This window comes from Lissotriton helveticus, chromosome 3_1 (genome assembly GCF_964261635.1).
Source record: "Lissotriton helveticus chromosome 3_1, aLisHel1.1, whole genome shotgun sequence".
Lineage (NCBI taxonomy): Eukaryota > Metazoa > Chordata > Amphibia > Caudata > Salamandridae > Lissotriton > Lissotriton helveticus.
This window is the reverse complement of record NC_136061.1, coordinates 974872264-974885035: the sequence shown is the minus strand read 5'-3', so window position 1 is coordinate 974885035 and position 12772 is coordinate 974872264. Positions and strand designations below refer to the sequence as shown.

The 12772-nt window shown below is 47.5% G+C and overlaps 1 protein-coding gene across 9 annotated transcripts in view; it reads left to right on the top strand.

Annotated features, from left to right (window-relative positions):
- The window catches only part of HDAC4 (histone deacetylase 4), a 1367213-nt gene that overhangs the window by 475964 nt on the left and 878477 nt on the right, over positions 1-12772 (top strand). For 6 of the 9 annotated variants that reach the window (XM_078681413.1, XM_078681410.1, XM_078681412.1 and 3 more), the window contains one exon: positions 3900-3971. In XM_078681413.1, the coding sequence (XP_078537539.1) occupies positions 3900-3971 (72 nt within the window). Of the gene's footprint in view, positions 1-3643; positions 3817-3899; positions 3972-7615; positions 7679-12772 lie in introns of those variants that run through there. The other 3 variants (XM_078681417.1, XM_078681418.1, XM_078681415.1) reach the window with 2 other exon arrangements.

Sequence of the window (12772 nt, the reverse complement as noted above, 5' to 3'; positions counted from 1 at the left end):
GCTGTTCTCCCCTGCCCTGTGAGCTTTCTTCAGTAACCTGGTTATAACCAGCCCTTTCATGTATGATTCCCTAGCTGTTCTCCCCAGCCCTATGAGCGCTGCTTCAGTAACCCGGTTATAACCAGCCCTTTGATCTATACTTGTCTACCTGTTGTCCCCACCACTATGAGCTCTGCTTCAGTAACCCGGTTATACCCAGCCCTTTGATCTATTCTTGTCTACCTGTTCTTCTCACCCCTATGAGCTCTGCTTCAGTAACCCAGTTATAACCAGCCCTTTCATCTATGCTTCCCTAGCTGTTCTCCCCTGCCCTATGAGCTCTGCTTCAGTAACCCGGTTATAACCAGCCCTTTGATCTATACTTCCCTAGCTGTTCTCCCCTGCCCTGTGAGCTCTGCTTCAGTAACCCGGTTATAACCAGCCCTCTGATCTATGCTTGCCTAGCTGTTTTCCCCTGCCCTGTGAGCTCTGCTTCAGTAACCCGGTTATAACCAGCCCTTTGATCTATACTTGCCTACCTGTTCTCTACACCCCTATGAGTTCTGCTTCAGTAACCCGGTTATAACCAGCCCTTTCATCTGTGCTTCCCTAGCTGTTCTCCCCTGCCCTGTGAGCTCTGCTTCAGTAACCCGGGTGTAACCAGCCCTTTGATCTATACTTGTCTACCTGTTCTCCCCACCCCTATGAGCTCTGCTTCAGTAACCCGGTTATAACCAGCCCTTTGATCTATGCTTCCCTAGCTGTTCTCCCCTGCCCTGTGAGCTCTGCTTCAGTAACCCAGTTATAACCCGCCCTCTGATCTATGCTTGCCTAGCTGTTTTCCCCTGCCCTGTGAGCTCTGCTTCAGTAACCCGGTTATACCCAGCCCTTTGATCTATGCTTCCCTAGCTGTTCTCCCCTGCCCTCTGAGCTCTGCTTCAGTAACCCGGTTATAACCAGCCCTTTCATCTATGCTTCCCTAGCTGTTCTCCCCTGCCCTGTGCCCTCTGCTTCAGTAACCCGGTTATAACCAGCCCTTTGATCTATACTTGTCTACCTGTTCTCCTCACCCCTATGAGCTCTGCTTCAGTAACCCGGTTATAACCATCCCTTTCATCTATACTTCCCTAGCTGTTCTGCCCAGCCCTATGAGCTCTGCTTCAGTAACCCGGTTATAACCATCCCTTTCATCTATACTTCCCTAGCTGTTTTCCCCTACCCTGTGAGCTCTGCTTCAGTAACCCGGTTATAACCAGCCCTTTGATCTATACTTGCCTACCTGTTCTCCCCACCCCTATGAGCTCTGCTTCAGTAACCCGGTTATAACCAGCCCTTTCATCTATGCTTCCCTAGCTGTTCCCCCCCAGCCCTATGAGCGCTGCTTCATTAACCCGGTTATAACCAGCCCTTTGATCTATACTTGCCTACCTGTTCTCCCCACCCCTATGAGCTCTGCTTCAGTAACCCGGTTATAACCAGCCCTTTGATCTATGCTTCCCTAGCTGTTCCCCCCCCACCCCTATGAGCTCTGCTTCAGTAACCCGGTTATAACCAACCCTTTCATCTATGCTTCCCTAGCTGTCCCCCCCCCCAGCCCTATGAGCGCTGCTTCATTAACCCGGTTATAACCAGCCCTTTGATCTATACTTGCCTACCTGTTCTCCCCACCCCTATGAGCTCTGCTTCAGTAACCCGGTTATAACCAGCCCTTTGATCTATGCTTCCCTAGCTGTCCCCCCCCCCCCCCCCCCACCCCTATGAGCTCTGCTTCAGTAACCCGGTTATAACCAGCCCTTTCATCTATGCTTCCCTAGCTGTTCTCCCCCCCCCCCCCCCCCCCCCCCCACCCCTATGAGCTCTGCTTCAGTAACCCGGTTATAACCAACCCTTTCATCTATGCTTCCCTAGCTGTTCCCCCCCAGCCCTATGAGCGCTGCTTCAGTAACCCGGTTATAACCAGCCCTTTCATCTATGCTTCCCTAGCTGTTCTCTCCGACCCTGTGGTCTTTTTCATAACCTCTCTATGAACTGTCCTGTGAGCTCTGCTTCCTTTCTTGCGTTATCCTCATCCCTGTGAGCTCGGTTGACTTGTCTCCATTATTTCCACCATTACAAGCTCGGCATCCTCACTTCCGGCTGTCCCCAGCCATGCAAGCTTTGCCTCCCTGCCTCGGTTATTCACATCCCTGCAGGCTGTGTTTCCTTGCCTGCTTGAGTTTACCTTCTTCGCTGTGCTTTTCTCAGACGTGCAAGCTCTGCTTCTCTACCTCAGGTATTCCCAGTCCTGTGAGCTCTGCTTCTGTAATTACCTCCCTGCACTCCCCAGATAGGGAAACTCGGCTTCTCCGTCACATTTATTCCAGATCGTGTGAGCTCTGCTTCCTTAACGTGTCTCTTCCCCCCCCCCCCCCCCCAGCCCTCCAAGCTCCACTTCTGTTCCTCTCAGCCATACGAGCGAGCTCTGCTTCCCGTCTATCCCCAGCGGTGCGAGCCCTGCTTCTTTGCCTCTGGTACCCCCAGCCCGAGGAGCTCAGCTTCCTTATCTCTGCTACCCCAGCTCTGCTATCTAACATCCCTTCTATGCACTGCTGTGCGAGCTCTGCTTCCGGACCCCTAGAATCCCCACCAGGACGGACTTCATGTCTGCTGCCGCTCCCAGTTGTGCAAGCTGCTGTTTGCCTGTCAGCCGTTGCCCCCTGTCCTGCTGGGTTTGTTTCATTCATCTCTTCGCCCCGCATACTCTGTCTTGCCGTATGCCTAGCCCTGCGATGCGTTTCCTTCTTTGTCGACTATCGTCAGTCCTTAAGCGCTTCTTCTTTACCTCGGTTATCCTCCGCGCTGGGCGTTTTGCCTCATTGGAGCCCTGTGAGCACTGCTTATGTATCTGGCTGCTATCCCCAGTATTACCATGCTCTTCTGATTCAGCTTGCTTGCTCCCCACTGTTCCCCGCAGTATGATCTCTGCTCCCTGTTATCCCAGCCCAGCAAGCTCTGTGTTTGCCTCCTTTTGTCCCAGCCCTGCAAGATCTGTTTCCTTGACACTCTGGAACATGATGTAGCCCATGATCTCTGCTGCCTGACGGCCCTGCTCTTCCCAGCACAGTAAGCACTGCTTCCTTGCATCGGTGCCAGGTTCCAGCCCAATGAGCTCTACGTGGACACCTCCCTCATCTACGCTTTACGAGTTCTGCTTCTTTAAGTTATCTTTGCTTCCTTGCTATCCTCAGTTGCGCTAGCTCTGCTTCCTTTGCCTGCCTGCTAGTGCTAGCTCCAGCTGTGCGACCTGTGCTTTCCGCGGCCCTGCAAGCTCTGCTTTCCTACCTCCTTCTCCCCAGCCCTGCGAGCTCTGCTTCCTCACCTCCTGAGCCATGTGAGCTGTGCTGATTCGTGCTTCTGCATCCTAATCTGCCTCAGTTCCCTTCCCATTGCAGTCTCCACACAGGCGCGCGCACGTACAGACAGGCGCACGCGGTGCTATTTTTAGCTGCATCCTCCTGGGGCTGTTCTTCTCTCAGCCGCCGCACCATATTGTTATTAAACGTATAAAATTTGGGAAGCGTTTCTCTTCCCTTCTGTTCCTCGGTAGACCGGTTCACCCCGCCCTTTGTACGGGTTGGAGCGTTGCCAGTCGTGTCGTATGCTTAGACATTCTCTGGGTTCTGCAGATTTATTTGTGCGGGGTTTCTTCCAGAAACATGATGTTCTTTTAGAGGCGCCTCCACCCCGTGATCCAGGTTTATTTGCATTCAGTTATGACTTTTTGCAGCGGCAGTGCCGCTGCCTTTTCTCTGCGCGCCAAGTGCCTGCCTGCAGTGTGCCATTGACTGTTTCTGACTGGTAATGGATTTCTGCTGCTGTTCTCACAGTTGGTTCACTTGTGTTTTTATGTTTATCTGACTTTCTGCTCTTTTTCTCCGCAGATGGACTTTCGGGGCGAGACCAACCAGTAGAACTGCTGAATCCAGCCCGAGGAAGCCACATGCCCAGCGCCGGTAAGGAACCCCTCAGTGCACCTCCCCGCGTGGTAATGGGTTGCGTCTGAGCAGTCCAAGATCTATTTTTGTTTGCATATATTTAAGTCTAGATGCAGGACTAGTGATGGGCTACTCACTAGCAGCTCTGCAGTTTTCTTATTCTTTCAGCATTGAGTGGCAACCAGGCATGTGTCAGTGGGCTTCTTCTTCATGTACGCTCCCGGTAACAGCTCTGCCAATGCACCTTCCGTGCTCTGCCCCCCTGAGTGACCTAGCACGAAGACCCATGCCCATCTCTGCTGGTGTCACACTCGCCCACTGCCCACCACTCACCCACCCTTACTTTGCTGACAGTGATATCCGTAGGCAGCTCTCTTAATGCACTAATGCACGCGGCGAGAGCGATTGTTGGCCTGCCCAGATTCAGTTCTGTGGCAGGTGTCCTTCGCTCTTTACATTGGCTTCCGGTTAGGAAGCGCATTCTTTTTAAGATCTTATGTCTTGCTTTTAAGATTCTGAGAGGTATCGGCCCGGAAATTCTGTCGAGCTGCCTTTCCTTTTATGTCCCCACCCGCAGTCTCCGTTCCCAGGGTCTGGCTCTTGCAGTGGTCCCCAGATTTAGGCTCAGTCGTATGGGAGGCCGTTCATTTAGGGTCATGGCTGCATCAGCATGGAACTCCCTCCCCGTTGAAATCCGTCTGATGGAGGACCTTTTGACCTTCCGGAGGGCGATAAAAACTTTCCTGTTTTAGCTGTTCTGATTTTATTTTTTGTTGTGTTATGTTCTGCCTTGTCTTTGCGCCGGGACGCTCCTTGGCTGGAGTATCTGTGCGCATAATAAATCACCCTAACATAACATAACATAACATAACTAGATTGCGGCGGTCAGTTCCTTCCACCGTCCCACAGGGGCTGCCAGAGGAGCTCCAGGAGTGCACCTCGATCCAGGTCTGCAACCACCCTTTCCCTTCCAGTTTAGAGACCGATGCAGCCCCAATCATGGCCTGCTTTGCGACTCTGGCTATTTGTGGACCAAGAGCCACTTGCAGTACTGCCTTCCCACACCACTCTTTCTTTACATTACAGTAATGACCAACATACTGTTCTGCAAGTGCACCTCAATTTTCTTTGAAGCCCCAGTTTCCCTTCCCGTTGTGAGACCCAGGTACTCCTTTGGAATGTAAATCAGACCTGAGCTAAAGCAATCTCCCTCTTAAGTACTTAGACCGTACACCTCTGCCATTACACCCGAATCTGTAAGTTCCTCCATGCAAGTTGCTTCAGATGGATGATTGCCTTGGTTTAACAAGCATTGGCTAAGCCAATGGGTCTCGTCTATGCAAGAGTTATTGGCTTTGCCTTAATTATGTTGTACACCAGGGTTGTTGGTGTTCAGCAGGGCTAAAAGTTGGTGGAATAGAGTGGCATGGAGAAGCGAAGAGTAGCTTAAGGTGGCACAGAGTGTCGTGAAGTGGAGTGGCGTAGATTAGAGTGACACAAAGTAATTTAGAGTAGCCTAGAGTGCAGTGGTGCAGAGTAGAATAGAGTGTTATAGAGTGCATTGGTACAGAGTACAGTGGTATAGAGTGGAGTGCTACAGAGTGTTGTGGCATCGAGTGATGCAAAGTAGAGTGGCATAGAGTTCAGTGGCGGAAAGTGGTGTTGCAGCGTAGAGTTGCATAGAATACAGTGGTGCAAAGTATATTAGTGGGGTACGTAGACTGCAGTGATGTAGAGTGCAATGTTTTAGAGTGGTTTAACATGCAGTGGGTTAGAGTGTTGCAGCGTATAGTGGCATAGAGTGCAGTGAAGATTAGCGTAGAGTGCATTGGGTTTGAGTAGAGTGGTGTAGAGTGCAGAGTGGCACAGAGGACAGTGCGTAGAGTGGAGTGGGGTACAGTACAGTGGCATAGAGGGGATTGTTTCAGAGTAGAGTTAAGTGATGTAGAGTGGAGCATTTCAGGGTAGAGTGCAGTGGGGTAGAGTGGTGTGGTACATATCAGTGTGTATTGGTGTAGAGTGCAGTGTTGCAGAGTAGTGTGGTGTAGAGTGGTGCAGGATAGAGTTGAGTGGCATAGAGTGGTTCAGAGTAGAGTGGAGTGGTGTATAATGCAGTGGCAAAGAGCTCAGTGGTGCAGCGTGGTGTAGAGTGCATTGGCATAAAGTAGAGTGGTGCAACGTAGAGTGGAGTGGTGCAGACTAGAGTGCTGTGATTTAGAGTGAAGTGGTGCAGAGTAGATTGGAGTGGCATTAAATGGAGTATGCATGGTCTGGTAGCGCATTCTCAATTGAAATGACCATTACATTTGCATAGACATGTAGAATTACTGACAAAAGTATATAGCACACAATGTGTGGAAAAGTCATAATTCATTGTTTTGCTTTGTTTTAATTATATTAAAATATTTGCTTCCACCATACATCAGAATTACAAGAAATGTGCTTTATTCATGCTTTGATAACTTTGATATATTCTAAAATGTCTGCACAGTTAAATCCAGACGTTTAAACATTATTGTGTGCTATTAAAAAATACCTTCACAGCAAGATTGTCACATAATTCTTGTCATTTTGAAGTCAGAGGAAAACAAGTAAACACCAACAGGTTCATTGGAGTCATTAGTTTGGTTAGATATCTCCCAGAAAAACCCAGGTGGCTCTTAGGGCCATTTGTTTAAGGATTCCATCCAGCAAATGTCTGCGGGCGACCTATGGCTCCTCAATCCCAGCAAGATAGTATTTAAAACCAGCATTAAGAAATGTATCGGAATGAGGTCCCTAATTATTGATAAAGCTCATTTCGCTAAACGCAGACACGCATGGGCAATAATGAACTCTTACGGGCGGATATCCCCCGCTGCCTATCTGTCCTGCACTTACTCCTTGTACTTAAAACTCAGCTTCATGGCTGTCAGACTGGGTGACTGGCAATTTCTAAAAAAGATTTGCCCTCTTGGCGTCGTACGTCAGAGGATTTATTGTGCAGAGGGTGTGGCAAGATTGCTGAAACCTTGGAGCATGTGGTCTGTCTTTGCCCCGCTCTTATGACACAGCGCAGACATAACTGGGTGGAATAGGTTGGGAATTTTGACCTGCAGACAAGCAATTATCGCAGCTCTGACCCCTGAAAATACAGCTCTAAATATAGGCTCTACAACTTTTATACGTCCTGCATACCGTAATTTTACTCAGAAACCGGAAGGGCTCGCCAATGCCTTCTTCTATTAACTAATAGTCTATACTAAATCGCACTCTATTTTATGCTGCCAAAACTGCTTTCATCTGACCGCACCTTATCATAACCTTCTGCTATCTGGTGAACACCAGATTGTATCTACTAGCTCAACATTGCTAATTGTTAGTACCACAAACCTCTTGTGTTTTAACGCCATGTTGACTTTGCTGTTTTGCACATTACGTTTTTTAATCACCCATATGCTATTGAAGCCCCCTAATGTAATTTGGAAGATTCTTATCTAATCATTGTTTTTATGTAGAGTTCCCTCTTTCTTTCTTAATAATGTGTATTGCTGTTGGAATCTCTGAGGTGCTCTTTTAAGGATATTTTATATCCAAATAAAGATTATTATTATTATTAAGTAAATACCAAGCTTCCTCAGAAGACAAAGCCTGACATTTGGCCTCTGTCTTTGAATGTGCAGGAAATGCCACAAGAACAAGATTTAAAGGGCTGTTTACAGAAAAGGAGCACTCAGAATGATACGGTAAATAAGGTATTGCTCTTACTGAGGGATGAACTCAAGCTGGGTAGCCTAAAATAAATAAAACCAGCAAATAGAACGTAAGCAAATGTGCGTTACAAACCATAAAGCCAATGGTGTAAGCAGTGGGCGGAATGCATTCCCAGGGAAGTTTTGTGAGTGCCCCCAAGATGCGTTGTTAGGCTTACACCTAAAAATGCATCACGTAATTAGGTTCATCCACAACAGTTAACAGGTATTTTTAAATGGTGAATGTTCTTAACCAGTAGATGCTGTTGAAATATTTTATGCTGTATTTTTTTTATCAAAGAAGAAATCTATAATTGCCCAATTATCTAGATACCAGTCCATATGTATTTGAGATATTGGTCTGTACTCCCGATAGTGAGTCAGCTCTTGTCTACAATATCTTAAGAACCTCTCCGGGTAACCTTAGAGAGATGCAGTAGTTCTCAATTGTACCTGCCAACCCTGCTTGGTGATCTCAGGAAGATGTAGCTGCTTAAAAATATATATGTATTTACTGTCATTTATAGAACTATCAATAACGTAATCAATCAACAGAGAGGAGGGGAAGGGGAAAGTAGGAGACATTCATTACATAACAGTTGATTCAATTCCAAGCTAACCTGTTCAAACAGGAATTCACTCCGTAGACTTCGCAGAGTCTGGCAATCTCATCAGCAACAGTCAAAAACACACGAGGGTCCCTGAAAATAAATGCTAGGGGGAGGAGGCAGGGAAAATACTGTTGTCACAAACAAGAGGACCCCCCCTAAGACTAAATCTATTAAGAGGCACACACTCTAATCCATAAAAAACGTCATTGTAGTCCCACACAGAGAGTAATTATTTGATAAACATATATCTATTTATTATTATTTTCTGAAGTTTTCATTTATAAATCCAACAGCAATAAAGACATAAATGTATATACAAAATCTATTTACATATCAAAATATATGCGACACATGCCCTCTCACAACTTCATAGCAACCACCAATCACACCCATACAAGCCATCATCAGTCATACCAATCAACAATATATACAAAAAGTATAAACAATTTACAAAAATGTACACCTTTAGAAACAGACATACAAAGGTAAAACAAAATAGAACAGAGCAGAACAGACGCGCCGACGCGCGTTTCGGAACAGGACCGATATTCACCAATCCTTCGTCAGGGCGCAGACAGTTACATATAGTTTCTTCTGTAACTTTTCAAAACATATCCATAGGTTCAAGATATAAATCAATAGATACAATAAATTGTATGTAGAAAGCTAGACTCAGGGCTGCCACTTCACATCACAATATTCAGTCAGTAGACAATATCTGCAGGGACAACAAAACACACCATAAATATGGCCATTCGTTATAATAAATGTTGCTGGAATGGAGCACCTAAGATAGAAGAAAATAAGTGGCCTAAAAAGAATAAAAATTAGAAAGAACATGCATAAACCGTGTACGGGATAGTTTGAAGTAAGAGAAGAAATGACTATGTGAGAAAACTGGAAAGGATAGAAGGTACCGTCGAGTATCCAAAAATAGCCCCAAGGGAAAATAAATTCAAACCAATTTCGCACAGTGCATCGGAGAAAAGCGACAGACCAATACCATATAGTCAAGGCAGGATGTATAGCTAGACATAGAGCTCATTCAACTCCTACACCGTGTTTCCATGGAGAAATGTAAAAGAAAAATTAAAAGCACATACCCCTATCAACAGACAGGGAAATGCGTGGATGGTATACACGGGGGCAGGATACTTCACGTTAGGATGAGGAAGATTCTAGAAAACAAGAGAAGTGGTTAATTTAACATGGTCCCTATCTAATAAATCCAAACAGAGACAATCCTATTTTTCTTCATAAGTAACAGGTGTAACCGTCGGAAATATAGTCCACCAAGGCCACAGTCTCAGTACTCATGGAAATACATCGGGGCAATTGCTTATTTCTCTCTCCTATATAGAGATGGCGAAGTTATACTCAGTCTCTCCTTCCAACTGAGGCGTAGTAAAGGTCTTACACGTGATGGCAACTACACCCTTTAAAAATGTCGGACCTAATCTCATCAGCAACTGCATGGAGGCCAAGCAACCTGGCGTGGAAGGCATGAGATCAAATTGCAGATCCATCTCATTGTCCGGCCTAGTCTCCCTGTATCCGAATCAGCATCATAGTCCCAGAGTCTTAGATATGACATGAGCGGTTCCCAAATACCTTTCGGTCGTAAGTGCAGGGGCATAAGGTCCCAGTAATGTGAGAGCTGCTCCTGGCAGTACACAGTATCCTGCAGACAGTCTGCACCATTTGGAGCAGGCCACCTACCGGAATGTTTGGCCATCATCCTTTTAGCCAGGAGTGACAGCATCATACTTAGGCCTTGAACTGCAGGGGAAGTATCCTTGACATATCTCAGTACTCCTACCAATGGGGTCTAGGGCGGCGAGTAACCCGTGATCTGGGCTAGAGTGCCATAGATGTCTGTCCAATAGCTGCCCACTTGTGGGCACTCCCAGGCAAGGTGTAGGAGTGTGGCTTATGAGGCAGTGCATCTCAGGCAATGCACCTCCTCGAGTAGACCAATGTTGCAGGTGCTCTGGGGTACGTTATAGTGGGCGCAGAAATTTGAAGTTGATGAGCCAGAGCCTGTAATTGGGCGATATCGCTGTAGTCTGACTGCAGCAGTAGAGCCACTGTGCATCTGTGATGGGTGAACTGAGATCCAGTTCCCACTTTGTGCAAGCTGCGGGGTGCATACTGGAGCATTGATCTGCATTGTGGAGTATAACTTGGTGACCAATTTCTGGGAGGAAGGGTTCATAAACAGGTGCTCTAAACATGCAGTTGCGGGGGAGACGCAGGGAACTTTGCGTGTAGTACACATGTAGCTCAAACTTATACTGGAAGGTATCCAGTGCAGTGGGTTGGGGGTCTTTATCCACCTCAAAGCGGGGTAAGAATTGGTCACTTGGGTAGAGGTCGCTGAATTTAAAGATCCCATGCTGCTGTGCCTGCCTGCTTGCCCTCTCGCCCTGCAGTGGTAGGAGCATGGGATTGCCCGCAAGTGGCAATGGTAGAGCATATAAACATTGCGACCGGGCACATCAACGCAGGCCATTCCATGCCCAGTGAGCACCTGCTACCGTGTCATACTTCGCGTGCAGGGGCTTGTAGGGAGTGTTACAGCGGAGTGGTAAGGGGGCAGGGAGCCACCTGGTCCTCCTCTATCGCTGTGTGTGGCTGGGACAAAGTGGAGTGGATTAGAGTAAAACATTTATGTATTGAGCTTGTGCATACTATGTGCAAAAACGCGTCCGGTGCATTCAGATAGCCCTGTTGGAAGGGCAAAGTAAACGTTTCCCTCGCAATGCGTGGCAGTTGTGCTCCAACCTGGTCTCCTAGCCCTGGGTGAGCAAAGTGTTTCATACATTGAAAAGTAAGTAGGAGCGAGAGATTGAAGAATATATATAATTTGTGCAGGGTGACCATTTTAGGAATGGCTATAATCCCTGCCATAGAGGGGTAACCTGATCCAAGCTGTGATCCTCTCCTCGAGCCAGGCCATGGCCTTACCATATTTTGCTAGCCAGAGTTCATTTCTGTCATTGCTGAGCCAGATGCCCAAGTAGCAGACTGGGCTAACCGTCCACTGCAGAGGATAGTCATTCTCAAAAGGTGGTGTGCCAGACGTGAGAGGAAATAGAGTTGACGTAGCCCAGTTTATAGTAATACCAGAGTATCTGCCCAACCTCACCACCTCAATTATGATTGGAGATAGGTGTTTTTGGTGTTCCCTGACATTAAGGGTAATGTCATCTGTATACATGGACACAAGTACCCTCCTAGCCATAAAGTTAATCCCCCTATGGGCGTGGTGTTGTTGGAGCCTGGCTGCCAATGGTTCCATCAATATGGCAAATTAAATAGGGATGGTGGGGCAAGTCAGCCTTGCCTAGCTCCGCGGGTGGCTGCGAAAGAGTCCGAGGTTGTGCCATTGAGGCGAAGATGTGCTCTTGGGGAGGTATAGAGGAGACTGATCAGGCGCAGGAACCGGGAGCTAATCCCGAGTCATGGGAGGAGATAGAATACATTTGGCCATTCAAAGAAGTCAAATGCCTTAGTGGCATCAAGCAACCGCTGCCAGCCTAGGGTCAATGGTGTGCATGAAGGGGAACATCGTGCAAAGGTTGTGGGCAGTAGAGCAGTCTGGCACAAAGCCCGACTGATCTGAGTGAATGATATCCAACAGCAAGGGGAGCAGCCGATTGGCCAAGAGTTATTCAAATATTTTGTTATCAACATTAATCATTGACTGCGGCGGTACGAGTCACAACAGTTAGGGCGTTTATCAGGTTTCAGTATTGTTATAATCACTGCCTTTTGCAGGGACGGCGGTAGCACTCCTGACTTTATGGAGTCCTCATTTACAGCTAAGAGGTGAGGGGCCAGGAGCATCGCATATTCCTTATGGAAGGAGGTAGTGATTCCGTCCAGCCCTAGCACCTTGTTCCCAGGGAGGCATTGGATTACTCGAGTCACCTCCTTCACTGTGAAGGGGGTATCGAGGTACCGACGGTGGTCTGAATCGGGTCGCAGCAGTAGTGTCAAATTAAGCAGCTAGAGCTGCGGGATCAGATATTATCTCACAGCTGTAGAAGGGAGAGTATAAATGTCATGGTCAGCAGTAGAGCATCAGTTGCAGTGTGGCTGATCTACTGATCATCCGCAAGCTCTACCACGTTAGCAGTGGCCCAGGGTTTACGGAGCATAGCTGCTAGTGTTTTCCCTGATCGATCGCCTTTGCCATAGCACAGCGCATTTGCTTCCCGGTGGAGGAAGCAGACTTCTCTCTGGGTCCGCGTTAGAGTCCAATAAATTCTCCCTGATAGTGGCTAGGCCCACTGGGTTGCATGTGGCATAGGACTCTAGTACAGAGGTGCGGATGTCAATTTCTAAGGCGGTTAATTGTGTACGCAGTGCTTTAAGTATTACCGATTGCTTCACGATGCCGACTCCGCGAATAATGACTTTGAAAGCCAACTTGAGCGAAGGCTGGGAGGCAACAGAGTCTTCGTACTCCATA